The 18,989-nt window shown below is 41.7% G+C and overlaps 1 protein-coding gene across 3 annotated transcripts in view; it reads left to right on the top strand.

Annotated features, from left to right (window-relative positions):
• Window positions 1-18,989, top strand: part of CNTN1 (contactin 1) — a 988,997-nt gene that overhangs the window by 815,932 nt on the left and 154,076 nt on the right. For all 3 annotated transcript variants that reach the window (XM_085653079.1, XM_085653080.1, XM_085653081.1), the window contains one exon: window positions 1,108-1,342. In XM_085653079.1, coding sequence (XP_085509205.1) covers window positions 1,108-1,342 — 235 coding nt within the window. The remainder of the gene's footprint in view (window positions 1-1,107; window positions 1,343-18,989) is intronic.

Raw genomic sequence — 18,989 nt, 5'->3', positions numbered from 1 at the left:
AAATGGCTAGCGGGGCGTACAATATACCAGCATAGAGGATGTCCAAAAAAAGGGAGAAAATCTTGGTGGGTATTTCAAGGGCTGTTAGCAAGTTCTGCATGATTGAGAAGGTTATTGTATCCTTATGGTAATATTCTCTCTGATGACTAAAAATAAGATAAAATGTTAACAAACTGGTCAAAATATCACTTGTATCACTTTGTCACTGATGTACTGCTGGTTGTGCTACTAATAAAAATATATTTTTTTTAAAAAGTATGTCCTGCAATGGAACAGTGTCTTCTCTTTTGATGAATTGTGCATTCGGGTTCTGTCTCATCACAGGATAACAGTGTTTAATTAACAGTGGTATCCTGCATATCACTAATACTTATTACCTCAAGAGCAGCGTTCTCAAAAGACAACACAACTACTGAAAAATCCTCGTCAGTGTACTGCCGCTACATGCATTAACTCTAGTTTAACAAAGTTACAAGAGGGGTGTAGGACAAAATACAATTCACTACCTGGCCTATTTTGTGTCATCGAGGGGCCTCAGTTCTCCCAGCACAAGAGAGCAGTTTAGCAGAAGCCATACACAGGAGCAGGGAAAGGTGTGTGTATATACAGTATACAAGATGGAAAATGTGCAGATTTGGGAATCGGGAGCACTCATGGAATTGGACCCATTATTGTATTTGTGTGTATTGACTCACAGTTCCTGTGCCTTGTTCTATCACCTCACTGACGTGTAATGAACAGCCATCAGGGAAGGTACTGAGAAGGGAGTGACAGGTGGGTGCGACAAGAAGTGAGGACCTAATAACTACAACAAAAGTCATTGTGAGTTAAAGGAGTGTTGCAAGAAAGCAGAGAAAGGCCCTGTCACTGCTTTCAACAACATTTCTTCCTTTGCCTAGAAGAAAATACCATTTTAGGAAACGCTTTCTTTCATTTACTGCTACTGCTAAAAGAGAATATTTTCTGATTTAAACATTTCATTCAGAAAAGTAGGACATTAAGAATTAACGCCCCTGTTTATCTGTTTTTTCTTAGACCTGTAGAGTCCCTGATTCTGATTGATACACATGTGCATTATCATGTTTCTACCTTTTCTTTCCTCCGCAGCCCTTACCAAGGGAATATTACTATGGTAACAATTTTGGCTACATAGTCGCATTTAAGCCTTATATGGACAAGGACTGGAGAAAAGTTACTGTTCCCAACACTGAGATGGGTCGGTATGTTCACAAAGATGACACAATGACGCCTTCTACGGAGTATCAAGTCAAGGTTAAGGCTTACAACAATAAAGGCGATGGGCCCTTTAGCCTTACGGCAGTGATTTATTCAGCAAAAGATGGTAAGTGAATGCATGGAATAGATTCGAGAGAAATGGCACACAGAGTAACACAATTATAATGGCCAGACAACCAATAACAGATTGTTGAACTTTGTGTTTCTTTTGCACTTACCTTGTGTCCATGTTAACTTCCAGCTTGAGAGAGATTGAACATCAAGGATTGTACAATGTAGAGAATGAACAGCACACTGTTGCACCTAATAGGCATATTTAACAGCCCTGTAGGTCCATATAATATGGTGTTCAAATTACACCTGTGTCATGTACCCTTTTGGACAGGAGATAACATCCTATTTAAATATCAATAAGTCACCCATATGTAAGCCTTGTAGCCCAGAATGCAGAGTGTATGGTATTTATAAGTAGGACATGTAGAAATGTAATACGTCCTCACAGTGATTACGTTTGCTATATCAGGGACAAGCATGAAACATAATTCAAAGACTAGATTTTATATTTATTTAACATCCAGCTCAATGGTGGAGTTGGATTTTTAATAAATTTAAGGAAAAGGGATTTATAAAGCTACTTCTTCCCTACCTGAAACTCCTGAAGGCTAATTTGCATTAGCCTCCAATTCTTATTCAAGGGGTGAATATCCCTGATGAGATGTGAAACTGCTTCCAGAGCAGAGACAAGGACCTGGGTGTGGGGGAAGTGTGTTGTTCCTCTGGCAGGAAGACCAGTGGGGCAGTGCCCATAAACTTATTTTAATTCAAATGGAAAATTACTGAGAGTACATCATGATGCAGCATCGCATAACTTTGGGAGAAATTTTAATGTGAGATGTACAGTCAGGGTAATTTTTGCACACAAGCGGTATTTTTACGTAGATGTTATACCTGAGCAGGCAATTCAGGTAATTTTTGGGTAAAGTGTTTTGAATGGCGCAGTAGTTCCTTTGTGGACAGTCAAAAAACATTTTAATTAGGTTGTTTTACCCGGGTGGACCGTTTGAGTAATTTCTGAGCACCAAACTATGCATCCAAAGGCAAGCAGCAATGATTTGAATGGAAGCGACTGTAAATTATATTTAGAATTTTTACTCGATCATTCTGAAAAAAAATTCAAAATGCATTTTGCATAGTTTTGCTCAATTTTGCATAATTATGCTACAGAACACTACACAGGCTTTCGCACACCCCTACTTTTGTCCTTCCAGGCAGGCAGGCACCAAACCCAGTGGGGGAATAGCTGCTCCCAGTATTGGTCTAGAGTGACCAAAGAGGAGGGTCTGGCTCATTATCGTGGTCCCACCTCTGGATGGACACGCAGGCTCTGCACTAGGGGAGAAGGTCTTCTTGATCTTGGATTTAGGGAGAGAGAGACTCCATGGGATTATTTGCAGTAGGGTGGACAGGAACCTCTGCAAGAGTGGGTAGGGAACTTTTTCCCTATTGGTTAGGGAGAGGCCAGGAGTCAACTATAAGCTAGAGTCAGGCATAAATGCTGCATTCCCTCAACACCCTCCTCAGAACAGTCTGGACATGTAGAAGAACAGAAGAAGGATTGGACCTGCTGTTTGAGACATGTGTGGAGACCTAAAGGCTGGACAGGCTCCTACTTGTACCCAGGGCAAAGAAGTGGAGTCCAATTGTCAGTTGACTGATGCCCTATGTAAGCTACAGTTCACAACAACCTGCAAAAGACCTTTTCCCTGAAGAGCCCAGCTGACGAGTACCACCTGGACCTGACCTGGATCTCTGCTGGAGCGAGTCTTGACCCCTAAAGTTGTTCCTGAGGTCCTGAGACCCTTGACTGTGTTAAAGTGGGCTCCTCCTGACATCCTTGAAAAGGCTGGGTTTTTAGAAAAGTTTTGAACTAAAGACCCCCGTAGTACTGGGGCAAACCTGACAAGTCCTGAGATACATTGCTGCTAAGCTGGTTTTTCCTGCTTGACGCTTCATTACTGCAGAAAATCAGATTTAGTGGCATATCAGCAAGAAGGTATCCAGCCTCATGGAGCTTTGCCCCTCTGGAGGATTCCAAAAAAGAGACTAATTACAAATGTAAAAATCTTGACCGGGTGTAGGTGCCAAAAGTATCCAGCCAGCGAGAGAACTTCCCTGGCTGTGAATTTCGAATTTCATATGCTCTGAGCTTTTTCCCCTAAAATGAATGACTTAACTTGGACCTCACCCAATGGCTATTCAACATGTTGGAGCCCTCTTGAATACTGCCTGTTCCCTTGCCTTGCTGAATAAATTTGACTTCCAGAAAGATGACTGTCCAAAGGTAAAACCTATGACCGGGTCAAACCTAGTTGATGTATTCGACCTGCACAACACCAGTTTCATTCTGAAATCGCGCCTAGGCTCTATTTTTACTTTAAAAATGTATATCTGATGTTCATCTCATTGGATGTTTGTCATTTTGGTGTTATTTTGTTCAAGAAATTGTATTCTATGGGATTTTTACTGTGTTGTATGTTTGACATTTTAACTGTTTTGCTATTTCTCAATGTCTCCTCTGTGCTATAGTTACAGGGGTTGAGCTCAGATTTACATTACTGAAACCTCTAAATAGTGAACTTATTATTTGTTGTGGACTATCATCCACCCCAATTAATAATTCACTTCCTCACAACTGTTGTGTGTGGTGACGTTTGCACTCATGGCAATATTGAGAGGAATATGTGTTTATTCTGAAATTCCCTCTTTTGGATACTTTTGCACTCCACAGTAGACACCTCTGAGGCCAGCCAGTATTCTAGCTCTATCAGTAGTAGCTCAGGTGATCCAAATGAGATCCACCTAGAGTTCATTGGTTCTTTTTGATACTCCTCTTATTTCTGTTTTTAAAACTAGAAATGTAAGCACACAATTAATCAATCTTGTTAAGCTCGGCTACTCACCCGTGAGTATATGCAGTTCAAAACACCCACAGGACAGGTTTAATGACAAATCTGGTGCGAAAAAACATAAAACAAACCTGGACATTTCCAATGGGTTTTTACACTATGCTCAGCGAGTGAAGCCCTTGTATGAAATAATTTCTACAATGTTTTCTTCCAAACAATGGACAGACAAATATGTATATATTGCGTTCACAGCAAGCAGACATGGTAGAGACAAAATATTTGCAGACTAGGGATAAAAAGACAATTCTAGGATTAAAAATCATACCAAGCACCTCCGAGTATACAATTTTATCCTACAGTGAGGTGCCGAAAATTTCCCATAGTGTACGATTCACGCTTGGATTCACCAGCTGAAGCACATTTTCTTCCATAGGGAAAATTTGTCCAGCTGTACAGGTAGCCATTAGTGCAGGGAAAACAAATGATTGTGGGTTTTCCTGTTCCAAAAGTAGAAGCGGCCACTAAGGCAAGCATTCCCACTGCTTACGCACTACAATAGAGTTGGATGCAGTGGGCATCTCCGTTATGTGCAGTTGATGTAAAGTTTGAATATGCCCTGACTCTCCAAGGCTGGGCCAACCGTTCTCTACTGGAATATGGACCACGCATGGCGTGTTCCAGATTCCTACAAGAATGACAGAACACCACACATCCCCCTTCGTTAACAACGATTTACAAAGGTATTAATAAGAAATTCAACAAGAGCAAAAGTAACAATATGCATCAATAAAAGTACAAACATTTGCTGAGACAAAATGCACCTAAGAATTTACAGAATTATGTGGTGATCATTGCACCATGCCGGTGTCTGTCTCTGTCTCAAGACGTTGTGTCTTTGCACATTTTTTGATTGATGCTGTGACTCCCTACGCCAATTCCTTTTGTCACGCTCAAACTTGGAATCAGGGTTGATATTGTCCTGCCATAACCACCGCGGTACTTTCACAACCTTGGACAAACCACAGACATTACCATCAGTTAGTTCCACCACCTGTTTGTCGACTCTGACCACTTTCATGGGAGCCAAAAACTTAGACTCACCAGACTTCACCAATCTCCCTTTCCTCACACGCACCCAATCATTGACTTTCAAAGGAGACAATGAAGGCTTATACTCACACTGATAATCACCAGCTTTGCATTTGTCTTCCTCTCTACACACTAAATCTCTCATCCATCTCTGACTCAGATTACCTTCCTGCAACATCAGTTCCAACAATGCATTTATAAGGGTATATACTCAAGAGAAATAAACACAAGTAGAAATTAGTGAGTTGATCACTGATGTAAAGGTGTCATCAAGACATTGAAGTATTTGGCTGTCATAAAAGAAGTGTGTGAATCACAGATGAAAAGCTTTTGAAGAATTGGCTTGCACTGAATAAAGTGTGTGAATCACTGAAATTAATTCTCCGACTTTTAATGATAGTGTGTGGATCACCGAAGAAAGAATGACCGTAATGATAATTATAAACACAGCATATGAACAACTGATCAGTCGCAAGGAACCGCAGAGATCATGCGCACTTGCACGATTGGCACACTAGTACAGGACAACTTGAGTGCTCTAACTTTGTTGAGCTATATGCGTGTAAATAGGCAGCAGCGTTCATGTGAACACACAAACGACAAATGTTTGATAGCAGAGGCAGCGTTGTAGCCTTTGTTGACACATTCGTGCAGGGGCTGGACGCACCTCGGCGTAGGGAGAGCCACTGAGATTCCTTACTCAGCACTCTAGTTCTTTAATTTACACGCGCGCATGTGCGAAACAGTGAACAATTAGGGTGTTCCAGAGGGTAATGCATACGGTAGCAGCGCGTTCAGACTTCGTGCGCGACGGCAGCACAAATTGCGAAAAAATAATAAAAATAGCCCAAAGTCTCACCACAACCTTTCTGAAGAATGAGGTTTTCAAGATGGTGATCACAGTTTCACATGGAATACTCCGAACAGGCTCCGGTGACACACCCCAGGCCCTGAATTCAGCGGACACTTGATCTGCACACAGCATGGCCCCAGGCTTGGCGTTTCTTTCTCCGATTGGCGCCATTGTAAAGTCTCCACGTATTAAAGACAGCACACAGAAGATAATTCCGGTAAGTTTATTCATTGGAGGAGTTGGGTTAAGAAGCTACATCTCCAAGCCTGGGCCAAAAGTCCTCTGCTGGAATCTGGACCACGCATGCCGTGTTCCAGATTCCAACAAGAACAACAGAACACCACATATTACCTACTGAGTAATAGCAGAGCATGTTTATACAGAAGACACTGCACAACCTCAGTTGGTACTAAACAAAAGTACCCAGCAGATTGCACAATAGTGCAAATAGTTAAAGGTGAATTCCACTCGCAACACACCCACACCAGAATCCCTAGTGACAACATGTCTTTGCATTACAGAGGGCTGATCCAGCAGATACCACACTTCTGGTGCCAGATTAATCCTTCTGCATACATTGGACCCTGAACGAATTCAAAGATTCAAAAGGGAACCTGAACAAAAAGCCCTGAGAAAAGGTAACTGTCGTACAGGACAAGCTTCCACTGGTCATTGTGACACACTTCAGTTCATCAGCATGACGGGATAGATGCCAAAGTGAACAGTGCGACTGACCTAGCCGTGAAGGCTGCAGTGCAGACTGTTAAATTGGAAGTCATAACCAGATCTCAGAAAAAGACAAATGCCGATATACTAGCAGCAATATAAGCAACAGTAAAGACTGAGGTGCTCCTCTGTCAAGCTTTCCTCTTAAATACTTCTACACCCTGAATTCAGACATCCCATTGGTTTCCATACCTTTAGCGGGAGGTAGGATACTACTTAATAAGCTATCTAGAGTATACCTAATTGAAGCATTTCATTAAGAGATGATGTCTGTTCATGCTGTGATAAATGCCACCAGGGCAATCTTACAGCAACGCTACTAGTAGCCGGGTTTACTCAAACAAACCAGACACCATTTACAACAATTTGATATTTGTAAAGTGTTGAAGCTTCTATTGTTAGAAAAACAAAGCAGACCCCCTATATGCTTCCAACACACCCATTAGAATTTTATATTTGGGCCATGTTGGGCCAATTCATTCTGTTAACTTTAATAAGTACATACTGGTGGCAATCAATTCATGTTCTCAACTCCTATGGGTTTGGCCAAAGACACTTTCAGGTGTTTGTGTGGTCATAAAAGAGTTCCATTGTCTCACAGCCATGGGACCAGTTCATTCGTTTCATTCAGACAATGGTCCGGCATTCGCCTTAAAAGCTTACAGAGATGCTATGTCTGCTCTGGAAGTATGTGTGAAATTCAGCAACCCATTATGATCAGTGAGTAACAGGTTAATAGAGTGAGGTAACGGCGTGCTTAAAAAAGCATGTCTGGAGTTCAAAGAGCATTAAATAACTTTCCTAGAAGAGTATTAGGTGGCCATACTCCATACAAAGTATTATTCAGAGTGCCTATGTACGTACCTGACCTAGATAATTCTGGGAAAGCGGTGAAAGAAACATAATGTGACTGGGGCCAACAATTAAATATCTTGCAGAGCATCCAATATGTCAGAGACATGTTATATAATTCTGAACAGTCTGAAGCCGCCACTGGCGAAGAGAAGGCATCTCCAGCTACTGATGGGTGAGTTCCTCAAATAAGTGATCTAGTTCAAGAAAAGATCCACAATAAACAAGCTATTGAGCCATCCTACAGACCACCCATTTCAGTTCTTGTAAAAGGCATACAACTGTAATCCTGCCTCCATTTTCTGGTTCAAAGAAAAACAGACGTGTCCATTTACTATTTTAAAAAGCACTATGTTGCTGATCCTGTGTGGCAGACCCTCCAGGACACTAAAAGAAATTCAGAGTAGAGTAGAGTATACTGAACGAAATACTCCTTGAAGAGCGCAGTAACATCACCAGCTTGGGTCCCCAACCAGGGATATTCTAGCCTATTGTGTCTCCAGTTTTACATCAGACAGACTCCATGGAGAATCCTGATGCTGCAATTTCTGCAGAATGTTCCAATCAGCGCTGTGTTTTACTATGAAACCCGCATAAGTCAACATCAATCAAGATGATGCCTTTTGAGAAACAATGCATTATGCGAATGTATCTGAGTTCTACACAGATTACTTTTAGTACATTTCTCAGTCACACTAACCCATCGATTTCTTCTTGCTTGTCAATGGTTTGCTACACAGGAGTTTCCTTTCATAATGTGGCTTATGATGCTGACAGTTGTTCTGCTACTACTGAATGGACATTATATCCCTGAAAGAACAATACCACAACCCATGCTTCCAGAAATAGAACTGCATCTTTCTTCCCACAGAGCTCAACGAAAAACTCTACACTGTAAACATTACAGCTTATCCTGTGCTCGAGGGCATGGTTTAGGAAAGGGCTTCGTATCATGTTATGGGATCGAATGAGACACTGCAATTTTCATGTTTTGAAAGTTTGAATGAATTATGTGATTATTTTTAATGGTTCTATATCAGATGACTGGGACACTGAGGCTGTAAAATGTACAATGTCCGACTTACAGGCATATACAACATTTTATAATAAAGATGCTTATTTGAATACAATTAATTACTTCAAAATGTGTTGTTTTCATCACTATGAAATCTATTACATTCATTGAACTAGTTACCCTCGAGAAATGTATAATTACACACACTGGAAGCATTGTGAGTCTCTAACCCCAAACAGTCATCCAAATTTCCAGAAAAAATTCCTCTATTTCCAGAGTGAGGACAGGTCCCAGACTTTAGCTTTCTAATTTTCAACACATCCAGAGCAACTCCTGAATTCTTAATCACAGCTAACAAACCGGTCTATTCAGAGGAGTTCAATAAGAATTTATTTTGCCACAACAGACATATAAGTACTAGAAAGAAAATATTGATGAGAAAAGTATATGAGGAAGCAAATACATGCAACTTCAAGTTAAAGAAGCCCTATTCCAGGCATACTTTATAACCAAAGAAATTATTTTTCAGTATGAAGCAATCCAGTAGACTATATGTCTGGGATTTGTAACTATGAAAGACTTTAAGAAACCATCTATACCAATGGTTGACTCCACACAATTCACCAATTGAAGACTGAAAAAAATACTTCAAACTCTGAATTAAATAGTATCATCCAAAATGGAACTTATATTCCTCGCAATTCTTTCCTGAAAGTTTTGCTTTATGGCCTCTTGACTTTAATTCATGCATGCACATTTTTTTTCCAACACCCCTTGTTCAAAAGCTAATCCCTGATCTAATAGAAGTGTACCTGTAGTTGTTACTACGTATAGTGTGGATACGTTGTACCAATGTTAGTTATCACATTCAAGTCTTCAGGCTGTGAAGGAGCATTTGTTCTGAATGGAAGGAAATATGGATGTTTCTGACTTTCTCCTGGGACCAATCCCATTAGAACGGAATGATACATAGCATTCGGTATATATGACATTTACAGTGAATGGAACAAATATTCAGAAAAAGATGCAGCTGAAATAATGTTACATTTATATATATATATATATAGCGGCGCCCCCTCGCCCAAGACAACGTTCCTGGTATTTGAGGAGAGAGCAGCAGATCGCTGCTGATTTGGAGAGCTGCAGTCGATGTTTGCCGCCTTGGTCCCCGCAAGAAGAGATGAGCAGCCTCACAAGCTGGCAAAAGCCAGGGCAATACTGATTGCACGGACCGGCCACTTGACCAAAGTTCGCGATGTGGGACTGCGTTTTCGCACTGTGCGTAGGACATCACAGGCTGAGGGACTACAGTTACCAGCATTCCCTGCACATACTGCTCACAGTAAGGGAACAACTTTGACTGTGATTGGTTTTCATTGCACCAATAAGAACTTAATGAACAGTATGTTAAGTCCCTACGTATTTTGAACTTGTTTTTAAAAAACACAAAGCTGGCAATGATTAAGGCATTCGCCGAAACGCGTCTGCCAGGTGTTTTTGAAATCTTACCTGTCTGAAGGGTGGCAATTAAATCTCATCTGCAGTCATCCAAAAGCATGTGTCGGACCCGTTCTTTGATAAAGAGGCGGGACTGGTGGTATATATATATATATATATATATATATATGTTACCTACTGGCAGTCGCCAGTAGGTAGTTATAGTTGGGACCTAGTTACTATAGGAAAATTGCAACATTCTATTCACAATAACTTTGGCGCCGATTGATGAATCTTCGTGAAATTTTCAAAACTAATTCTTTGTTGAGATCAACTCTTATGTTGAAAGTTTGGGGGTGATTCCTCAAGGGGGGGCTGAGAAAAAAGGGGGGTCCCAAAACGTGTTTTCTCCATGTTAATTTCCATAGGAAACTTTAGACAAGGCTACAGGTCGAACGGGTGAACGGAATTACCCCAAATTTGGCAGGGAGAAGGGGCTTGGTCTAGAAAGCACGCTTTTGTTTATTTGGTGTAAATTCGTTCAGTAGTTTTTGAGACATATCGAAATTTACAGATATCGATATTTGGGAATTCTGCCATCTGATTGGCTGAAGTGTTACGAGCACGAGCTTGTTGCTGACCGCTTACGAGTGGTGCAAGCGGTTGCAACTAGGAAGTGCTGGCTGCCATTTTGTGATTCCATTGAAGCGAGTAAGGTGAAAAAGGGGGGAAAAAAGGGGAAAAAAGTGGGAAATAGGAGGGTAGGAGCACTGTAACCTCTGTGGGGTGTTTAGGGTGTGCTATAGAGGGGGTGTGAAGTATTTACCCCTACCGGTGTGTAAGTGGTGGGCTACGGAAATGTAGTGAGGTATAGGGTAGAGTCTGATGCGGGTAAGGTGAGCTGGTGCGGGACTCGGGGATTAAAGCGTGAGCCCAAATTGTGTGTCTTATGCTGTAAAGTCATGTGCCGTGGCCGCTGCACTACAGTTGTGGAAGTAGTGTCCGGATGTGTTTATAACTACTAGGACAAACTACTGACCTGTACTGGTATGAATGTCCTGGGGTATGGAATATATGTGAGGTATTGTCTAGAGTCTCATGTTGCTAAGCTGAGCTGCTGCCGGAGTCGGGGATTAAAGCGTGAGCCCAAACTGTGTGTCATATGCTGTGAAGTCATGTGCTCTTGCCGCTGTGCCACATCTGTGCAAGTAGTGTCAGCATGTAGTTATAGGTACTTGGAGGAACCTTTGTTTAGAACATTGTAGCTTGTGTATGGTGCTTAGGTGGTGTAGTATAGGGAGTGCAAATGTAAATCAATATGGTATTTGTAGAGTGCAAACTATTAACCCCTATGGGTGAGTTGAGCTGGGGATCAAAGTGAGAGGTCTGTGCTGCAAAGTGAGATGGTCTGGCCGCTGCGCCACAGCTGTGCGGAGAATACATTTTTGCGAGGGTGCGGGAGCTGGGGTTATATGGCCCTAAAATAGGGGGCCTAAGTTGTAAGTTATAGGGTGGCTCTAAAAAGAGCTCTTGTGTTCATTAGTTGGAGCTACATATAAGTGCGGATGCACAGCTTCAATTTATTCAGGAAAACTCGGTTTCCCTGATCTGTGAAGTGTACTCCATCACTTTTGTATATATCCGCCATATCAAAACATATGTTGTTGTATATGGACCCCATTTTGTGGTCTCTGAGGTATGCAGAGACAGCTTTGTTGACTTTTTTTCGGAGATTTTTCAATCTGAGGACCAAATTGTTTGGACCATTTCCACTTCTTTCTTTGGCATATATTGGAATATACAAAAACAGTTTGAGGCAAAAGTAACATCAATTGTCCAAAGGTGTCCTTCGTAAGCATTTCCACATCTACCCCAGTCAATGTGCCTAGGTCGTTTCCACCACAGTGCACATTCATGAGGTCAGGGTGTTGGCGATGCAAACAGGTTTTAACCAAAGGCAACAATTGGTGCCACTTCAATCCTCTCTGTCTAAACCATTTCATGTCCACATTTTGTAAACCTAGGTCTTAGTCAATACGTCTCTGTTCTGCATACCTCTTGCACCAGAAAACATAGCTCTGTCCTACGATCCACACTAGCATTTTGAAGGTATGGCTGGAAGGTATGGAAAGATGTCTGTAGCTCATGCAGATCCTTCGTAGAATGAGAGATATGTTTAAAGACGGGGAACTAGTTTCTTTGCGCATACAAAACGGTACCTGATTGGGAGATGAAAAACATTGTTTTTTAAAAGTAGGGTGCACATTCGTTTTGTGGAAAAGTATGTTTGTGATTGGTTAAGAAAAAGCAATTTGCACGTACATATTATAGTACATATTATAGCATAAAATTTGCTCATCTCAACCACACCTGCTACTTGCATTTGGAAGGCGCTGTTCGAACTTAAAACAATCATGAACTTTTAACCTGCATGTGCCGTTAAATGTTCGAGAAAATGTTGCAAAGAATTATCGTTAGGTTTCAAAACATTGATGAACTTTTAACCTCCACCTGTTGTAGAATGTTCTAGAAAGTGTGTTGATAGAATACGTTGCATTTCTGACTTCGATGTGTACTTGAATATTAAAAAAACTATTTATATGGAAAAGTAGAAAGACAGTAATAGAGAGAATTTTTGAAAGCTAAAAGAATGAAGGAACTATTGTAATTTGTTCTTGATTACCTACTGGCGGTCGACAGTAGGTAGTTATCACTGTTAACGGTCTGAAAGTGCGCTGTTGCTCAGAGTGGCATGGTGGTGATATGATATGGTGCTACACTCGGGCATGAAACCGAGAGTCTAAACCGTTAGGTTATTGTTGTAAAGTGATGTGGTCTGGTGTTTCTAGCATACGTGTGCAAGTAGTGTTAGTAGGTGTTTATACCATACAGGGAGTTGGAAGCGAACTACTGACCGCTACTGTGTGTTGATAGTATACTGGAAGTGGGAAGCGAAGTAGTTAATCATACCGGTGTGAAGACTTGGGGATGGAACCAAGCTGATTGCTGTAAAGTGATGGGCTCTGGGCGGTGTAGCATATGAGCCGCTGTAGTATAAGTATGTAAGTAGTGTTAGTATGCGTTTATAGCATATAGGGAGTGGGAAGCGAACTACTCATCCCTACTGGCATGAAGAATCGGGGATTAAACCATGAGCCTAAATTGTGAGCTCATTGCTGTAAAGTGATGTGCTCTGGGTGCTGTAGCATAATTGTGGAAGAAGTGTTAGTTCACGTTTATACAATATAGGGAGTGGGAAGCGAAAGTCTTACCCCCTACCGGTGTCAAGATTTGTGGATTAAACTATGAGCTCATTGCTGTAAAGTCATGTGCTCTGTGTAGTATTCCATTGTAAGTCATAGTAGAATGTTAGTATGTAATTCTTCTAGAATCTAAGGGGCATTTTATCAAGGAACGGCGTTAAAATTATCAACGCTTTATTGGCAGGAAACTGCCACTAAAATGGTGATAATGGGCTTGATAATATGCTGTAGAGAATTCTAATAGAAGCCCATGTTAACACGAGAACATGGGCTTTTATTGGAATTCTCTACGGCATATTATCAAGCTCATTATCGCCGTTTTAGCGGCAGATTCCTGCCGCTAAAGCGGCGATAATTTTAACGCTGTTCCTTGATAATATAGCTCTCAGTATGTAATGTTAGAATGTAGGGCTGTCAAGAGGGGAACCTTGCAGATTTTGTACCCGGTGCTGGATTAGACAGTTTCTTTGCTGTCTGCTCCTGTTGGTGATTGTTTCAGGTGTGTTGTTTTCTTGTAATAAATCTACTTATTGGATTCACTACTGTCTGCCTCTTCACTACATAAATTTGGCGACGAGTGGGAGAAGGCAAAAAGAAGGCACCACTCAGCAATATTTCAAAATTGCTTGTGTTGTGCTGAAGACCCGTTTTGTTCGTGTAGCTGTTTCTATTCATGCCAGGGTCGTAGGCTCATTGAACTATGTCATCCGACTTCTGGTAGGATTTATATTTTTAGATTTTGCACTTCCTCTGCTTCTTCACTTCATTCTGGTCGCTGTCCTACACATGTGTAAGTAGTGTTAGTATGCTTTTATACTAACAAATGCATCATGGTAGTAGGGAGGGCAACCTCTCAGGCGCAGCTCATACAATGTCCCGGGGTGTGCATTCGCTGGACATTTGTGTTTGCTATTAGAGGGTGGTGCATGGTTTCCACCCTGTGATAGCAAATACCTTAATTGTTCGGGGGGGTTCGAGGCCAACTGAAGTCCAGGGATCGCCACACTCTGGGTCTTTATTTAAATATGCAGGGTGGGCCTCGGCAGTCCCTGAAGCCTCGGTGGTCCTAGACAGTGCCTTATTTGTTCTGTAATCACACGGGCAGTACTTATGGTGTTATAAAGTGATACACTCATAGAACTATTGCAGTTGTACAATTACCCAGGCTTCATTTGTCTAATAGTCAGTTAGATTATGTTTGGTAGGTGCACTCTAATATTGAATAATGTTGTCCTTAAAATCTCCTATAAACAGATGATTTTAACAATAAACAATAGACACGTGTCATCAGAAAAAGAAGACCTATACACTGTTATTTATTAGAAAAAATAAGTAACCTCTATTAAAACAGAAATAAATAGAAATGTAACTTTAATAGAACAGTATAATAAAAAAAACGTGGGTTGGACTCCAGTGGAAGCAGCGTAGGAAACCTGCAAGACAAAAATGAAACATAAGTATGTGTGTTATGTGGAAGAGGTAAAGAAAGGTAGTCCGAATGAAAGGACCATAGTGAGAATGGAAGAGAGGGGGAGTGGGTGGAAGGGAGAAGGAGAGGAAGAGTCAAAAGTAGAGAGGGAGGAGGAGACAGAGCGTCGACCTATTGCACCCAGCCCTTAGTGTTTACCCTCCGTCACCCGTTTGTCTAGGATGCTGGGGTCTGCGAGAAAGAGTGTGGTTCAGCAAGTCCTTAAAATTAAATACATGAGGCCAGAGATTATGGGCCATATTATGAAGGAAGGGCGATAACATTATCGCCGCTTTAGCGACAGGAAACTGCCGCTAAAGCGGCGATAAAGGGTTGATAATATGCCCTTGTGAATTCCCTTAGAAGCCCAGGTTCTGGTGTGAACCTGGGCTTCTATGGGAATTTACAAGGGCATATTATCAACCCCTTATCATCGCTTTAGCAGCAGTTTCCTGTCGCTAAAGTGGTGATGATGTCATCGCCGTTGTTTGATAATATAGTCCTACATTATTAGCTACGGGAAAATCGCTTGCATGCACCTGTGCACCCAGGGTGCTGCACCCCAACCCCTTCCCCGCACTGTGCTCAATTGTAGGTCTTGCACACCGAGGCTTCACTGCTCACCTGCCACCACTGGTGTGTCCCACGATGTGTTTGTGCAAGCTCCTAGTCCGGGGTTTGTCTGATAGACCAGGTCTCCGGTCGGGGACGGTGTCTTGATACCACAATGGAAGGTGTCAGAATGCCAGTGCATCATTGTGGGGTCAGCTCCCGCTCCGCCCTTCTTGTGGCAATCAATGGAATGTCTGAAAAGGGAGAAATAATTTAATGGTGGAAACGTCTGGAGGTAAATGAAGGTTTATTTCAAACTTGATAGAAAATAGGAGTTGAGTGCATCCTTCGTTTTTGAAGTAAGATCTACCAAAGAGGAGTTGGAGTGCACAAGAATACACAAGGTTAAATAATATGTTATGGCAACGTTCACATAAAAAGGAACAGAGCGCATGCTAGAAGCATAATGTGCGCGTGTAATGCAGTGGCGGGAGCCTGTGTGCATGTACACTTAGTAAGGAGCTCATTACATTGTCCTAAAAGACAACGCCACGTGTCTGTAGAGCAGCGCTGCCCACTGGTTCAGGCCTACAGTACTGTCAAGCTGGTCCTTAAAATTAGACCGATGTGACTGAATGAGGTCAGAGATCACATCATTACGCATGGCAACATCGCTTTTTCGCACATGCGCACTCAGGTTGATGCACCCCACCCCTCCTGCAGAACCGCTCTCAACAGGTGTCTGTAGGGCAGCGCTGCCTGTAGGTTCAGGGCTACCTTATGGTATAGCAGGTCTTTAAAATGAGACAGATGTGACTGAATGAGGTCAAAGATCACCTCATAACACATGGCAATATCGCTTATTCGCATGTACTCAGTCTGGCTGATGCATCTCATCCCTCCCACAGCACCGTGCTGAAGAGGTGTCTGTAGGGCAGCGCTGCCCGCTGGGTCAGGCCTACAGTACAGTCCAGCAGGTCTTAAAAATGAGACAGAGATGTTACTGAATGAGGTCAAAGATCACATCATAACACATGGCAATATCGTTTGTTCGGACCTGCGCAGCTAGGCTGAAGCACCCCACCACTCTTGCCGCAGCACACACAATTGGAGGCCCTGTGCACCCAGGCCGCTGTGCTTACCTGCTGTCATTGTTGTGTGAACAAACACTACGGGCAGCAGTGCTCACAATTCAGATGGAGTGTTGATTACAGGAGAGTGTACATCATGGATCCCTTTCGTAGACGACGGGCAGTAGGGCTCACAATTTAGAGCCCGTGTTGATTGCCAGGATGGAGTACACCTCATGGATCCATTTCTGTTTTTCATTGCGCATTGTGATATGCGAGGTGGAGGCGGCAAATCATTTGAGGTAGTGTGGAAGAAGAGGGACGTGTGGCGTCGTGGTTATCCTACTTATACGTATGCAAAGTGGGCTGGGCTGGGCTTGCGTACGCCAGGCCAGCGTAGGGATGTGAATAATTATTCCAGGGACTTGGGCATTGTACAGTTCCTGCCTGGCCAGGAAGTGTACTTATGTGTGTTTCTTTTGTAGTTTTGAACTCGCAGAGTGTGCAATTTTGATTAGTGTATCATGTGTTGGGAGGGCGGAAACTATCGTTAATGATATGGCATGTGATTTAGGATGTGCAGTCTGCCCGTGGCTGATGATGCTCCTGAGTGCCAGCAATACCCAGGCCAAAAGGCAGCACAATAATGTGCAGACACACACACCAGGGGCATCGTGTAACACATATTTGTTTTTTGATGGAACGGTTGAGATGCATGGCAATCACACGTGGAAGGCTAATGTACAGAGCATGAATAATAATCAAGATGATGGTTGCATGTTGTGTGTAGTATAAGATAGTTGTATACAGGAAAACACTTTTCAAAAAAGCTTTCTAAGCAGAAGAAGTGTCTCTCATCAAAGGCTATAGAGAGAATGAGTAAAATGAGTGGGGTCGTACAACTGTTACGATGGGAAATGGTATGAAGCAATCAAATGCTTTTTTTGAAGGTCACATGGCAATCGCGCACCAAGCGCGCAAGGAGGCCGCACCCGACGCGATTTTGACAAAATGTATTTATCATAATATAAGTTTATTAGTTAGAAATATATAAATGTTTAAAATAATTGAGATCTTCGCGTGCTCTCATATACTGTTTAAAGTTATTTAGATATACTTTTGAGACAAAAAAAAGGGAATGGCGTACCCGGCGCGATACTATATGTCTGTGAAGTAACACAGGGCCTGGCAGGGTGTACTCGTCGAATACGCAATGCGCTGCAGGCGCGACCCCATATGTACATGACGTAACCCGTGGCTTGGTACTGTGTACCCATCGGATACCAAAGTAGTACCTGGGGTGACTTCATGCGTATATGATGTTACGCGGGACACGGTGCCACAAACTCATCGGATACGAAATGCGCATCAATTACGAGTTTAGCAATATGGCAGATAGGATTTGTGTGTTGATGGAGCTTGGTACGTTACCGGTATGGGAGTGCAGTTTTCTCCCCCCCCCCCCTGGAAAAAATACATATTTTTTTGGGAAGATATAAAACATTGCATGATTTTTAAAGTTAAAAACAAGAAGTATAATAAAGTTCCAAAATATTTGCAAATATAGTAGAAAAAATATAGGTTTTATAAACATTAAAATATGAAATTAACATTTAAAAAACCTTCGAAATTCACTGGAAAAACCATATGTTTTACAGACGTTATAGTTAGGAATTAGCATTTAAAAAACCTTTAAAATTCAGTAAAAAAACATAGGTTTCAGGGACGTTATAGTTAGTTGAACATTTGACTCATAAAACCAGAGAAATTCACCTGTTATAGTTAGTTGAGCTGACTATAACTTGTGCGCCCACAATGCACTACTGATGATGTTACATATTACATCACTCATGACATGGTCAGTGACATCACTGATGGCATCACAAATGACATCACTGATGACATCACTCATGACATCATCCATGTGACAATCTGATGCACATACTGATACTCTAATATAAACTTTGATACACCCATTCTAAAATGCTGACTACTATTTTTGAAACCATACACAGAAGAATGCCATATACTACATAGCACTCACTATTTCCTAGGTCTACACACACATCCACTCACTTATACATGTAGTTACTCATCAATAGAGGACTATAATATTTACTCATACATCTATACATGCAGTCACACACTGCCACTCATCCATAGAGTTACTCACATGCCTAGTCAGTAATGCAAAGAATGAATCACATACCCATTTAATCATGTATTCAGTTATACACACCAACTTCGTTATTTTTAAACATACCACATCACTTATTTATACAGATACTAACACATATTTACTGTCTTATACAATCACTGATGGAAGCAGACACTTATTTATACACCCACTCTTGAAATAACTTAGTCTCACGTATACTCATTTATATACTCCAACACTCACATATAGTGGCTTAAAACATATGTAGTTAGTCACAGATATACCGCTGAGACATTTATTCACTCACCAACACACCCATAGACACACTAACTCACCCATACAGCCCTTTCCAGATGCACTTTTT

This window comes from Triturus cristatus, chromosome 4_1, assembly GCF_964204655.1.
Source record: "Triturus cristatus chromosome 4_1, aTriCri1.1, whole genome shotgun sequence".
Lineage (NCBI taxonomy): Eukaryota > Metazoa > Chordata > Amphibia > Caudata > Salamandridae > Triturus > Triturus cristatus.
Note: the sequence above shows the minus strand (reverse complement) of the source record. Positions and strands in the feature narration are given on the sequence as shown.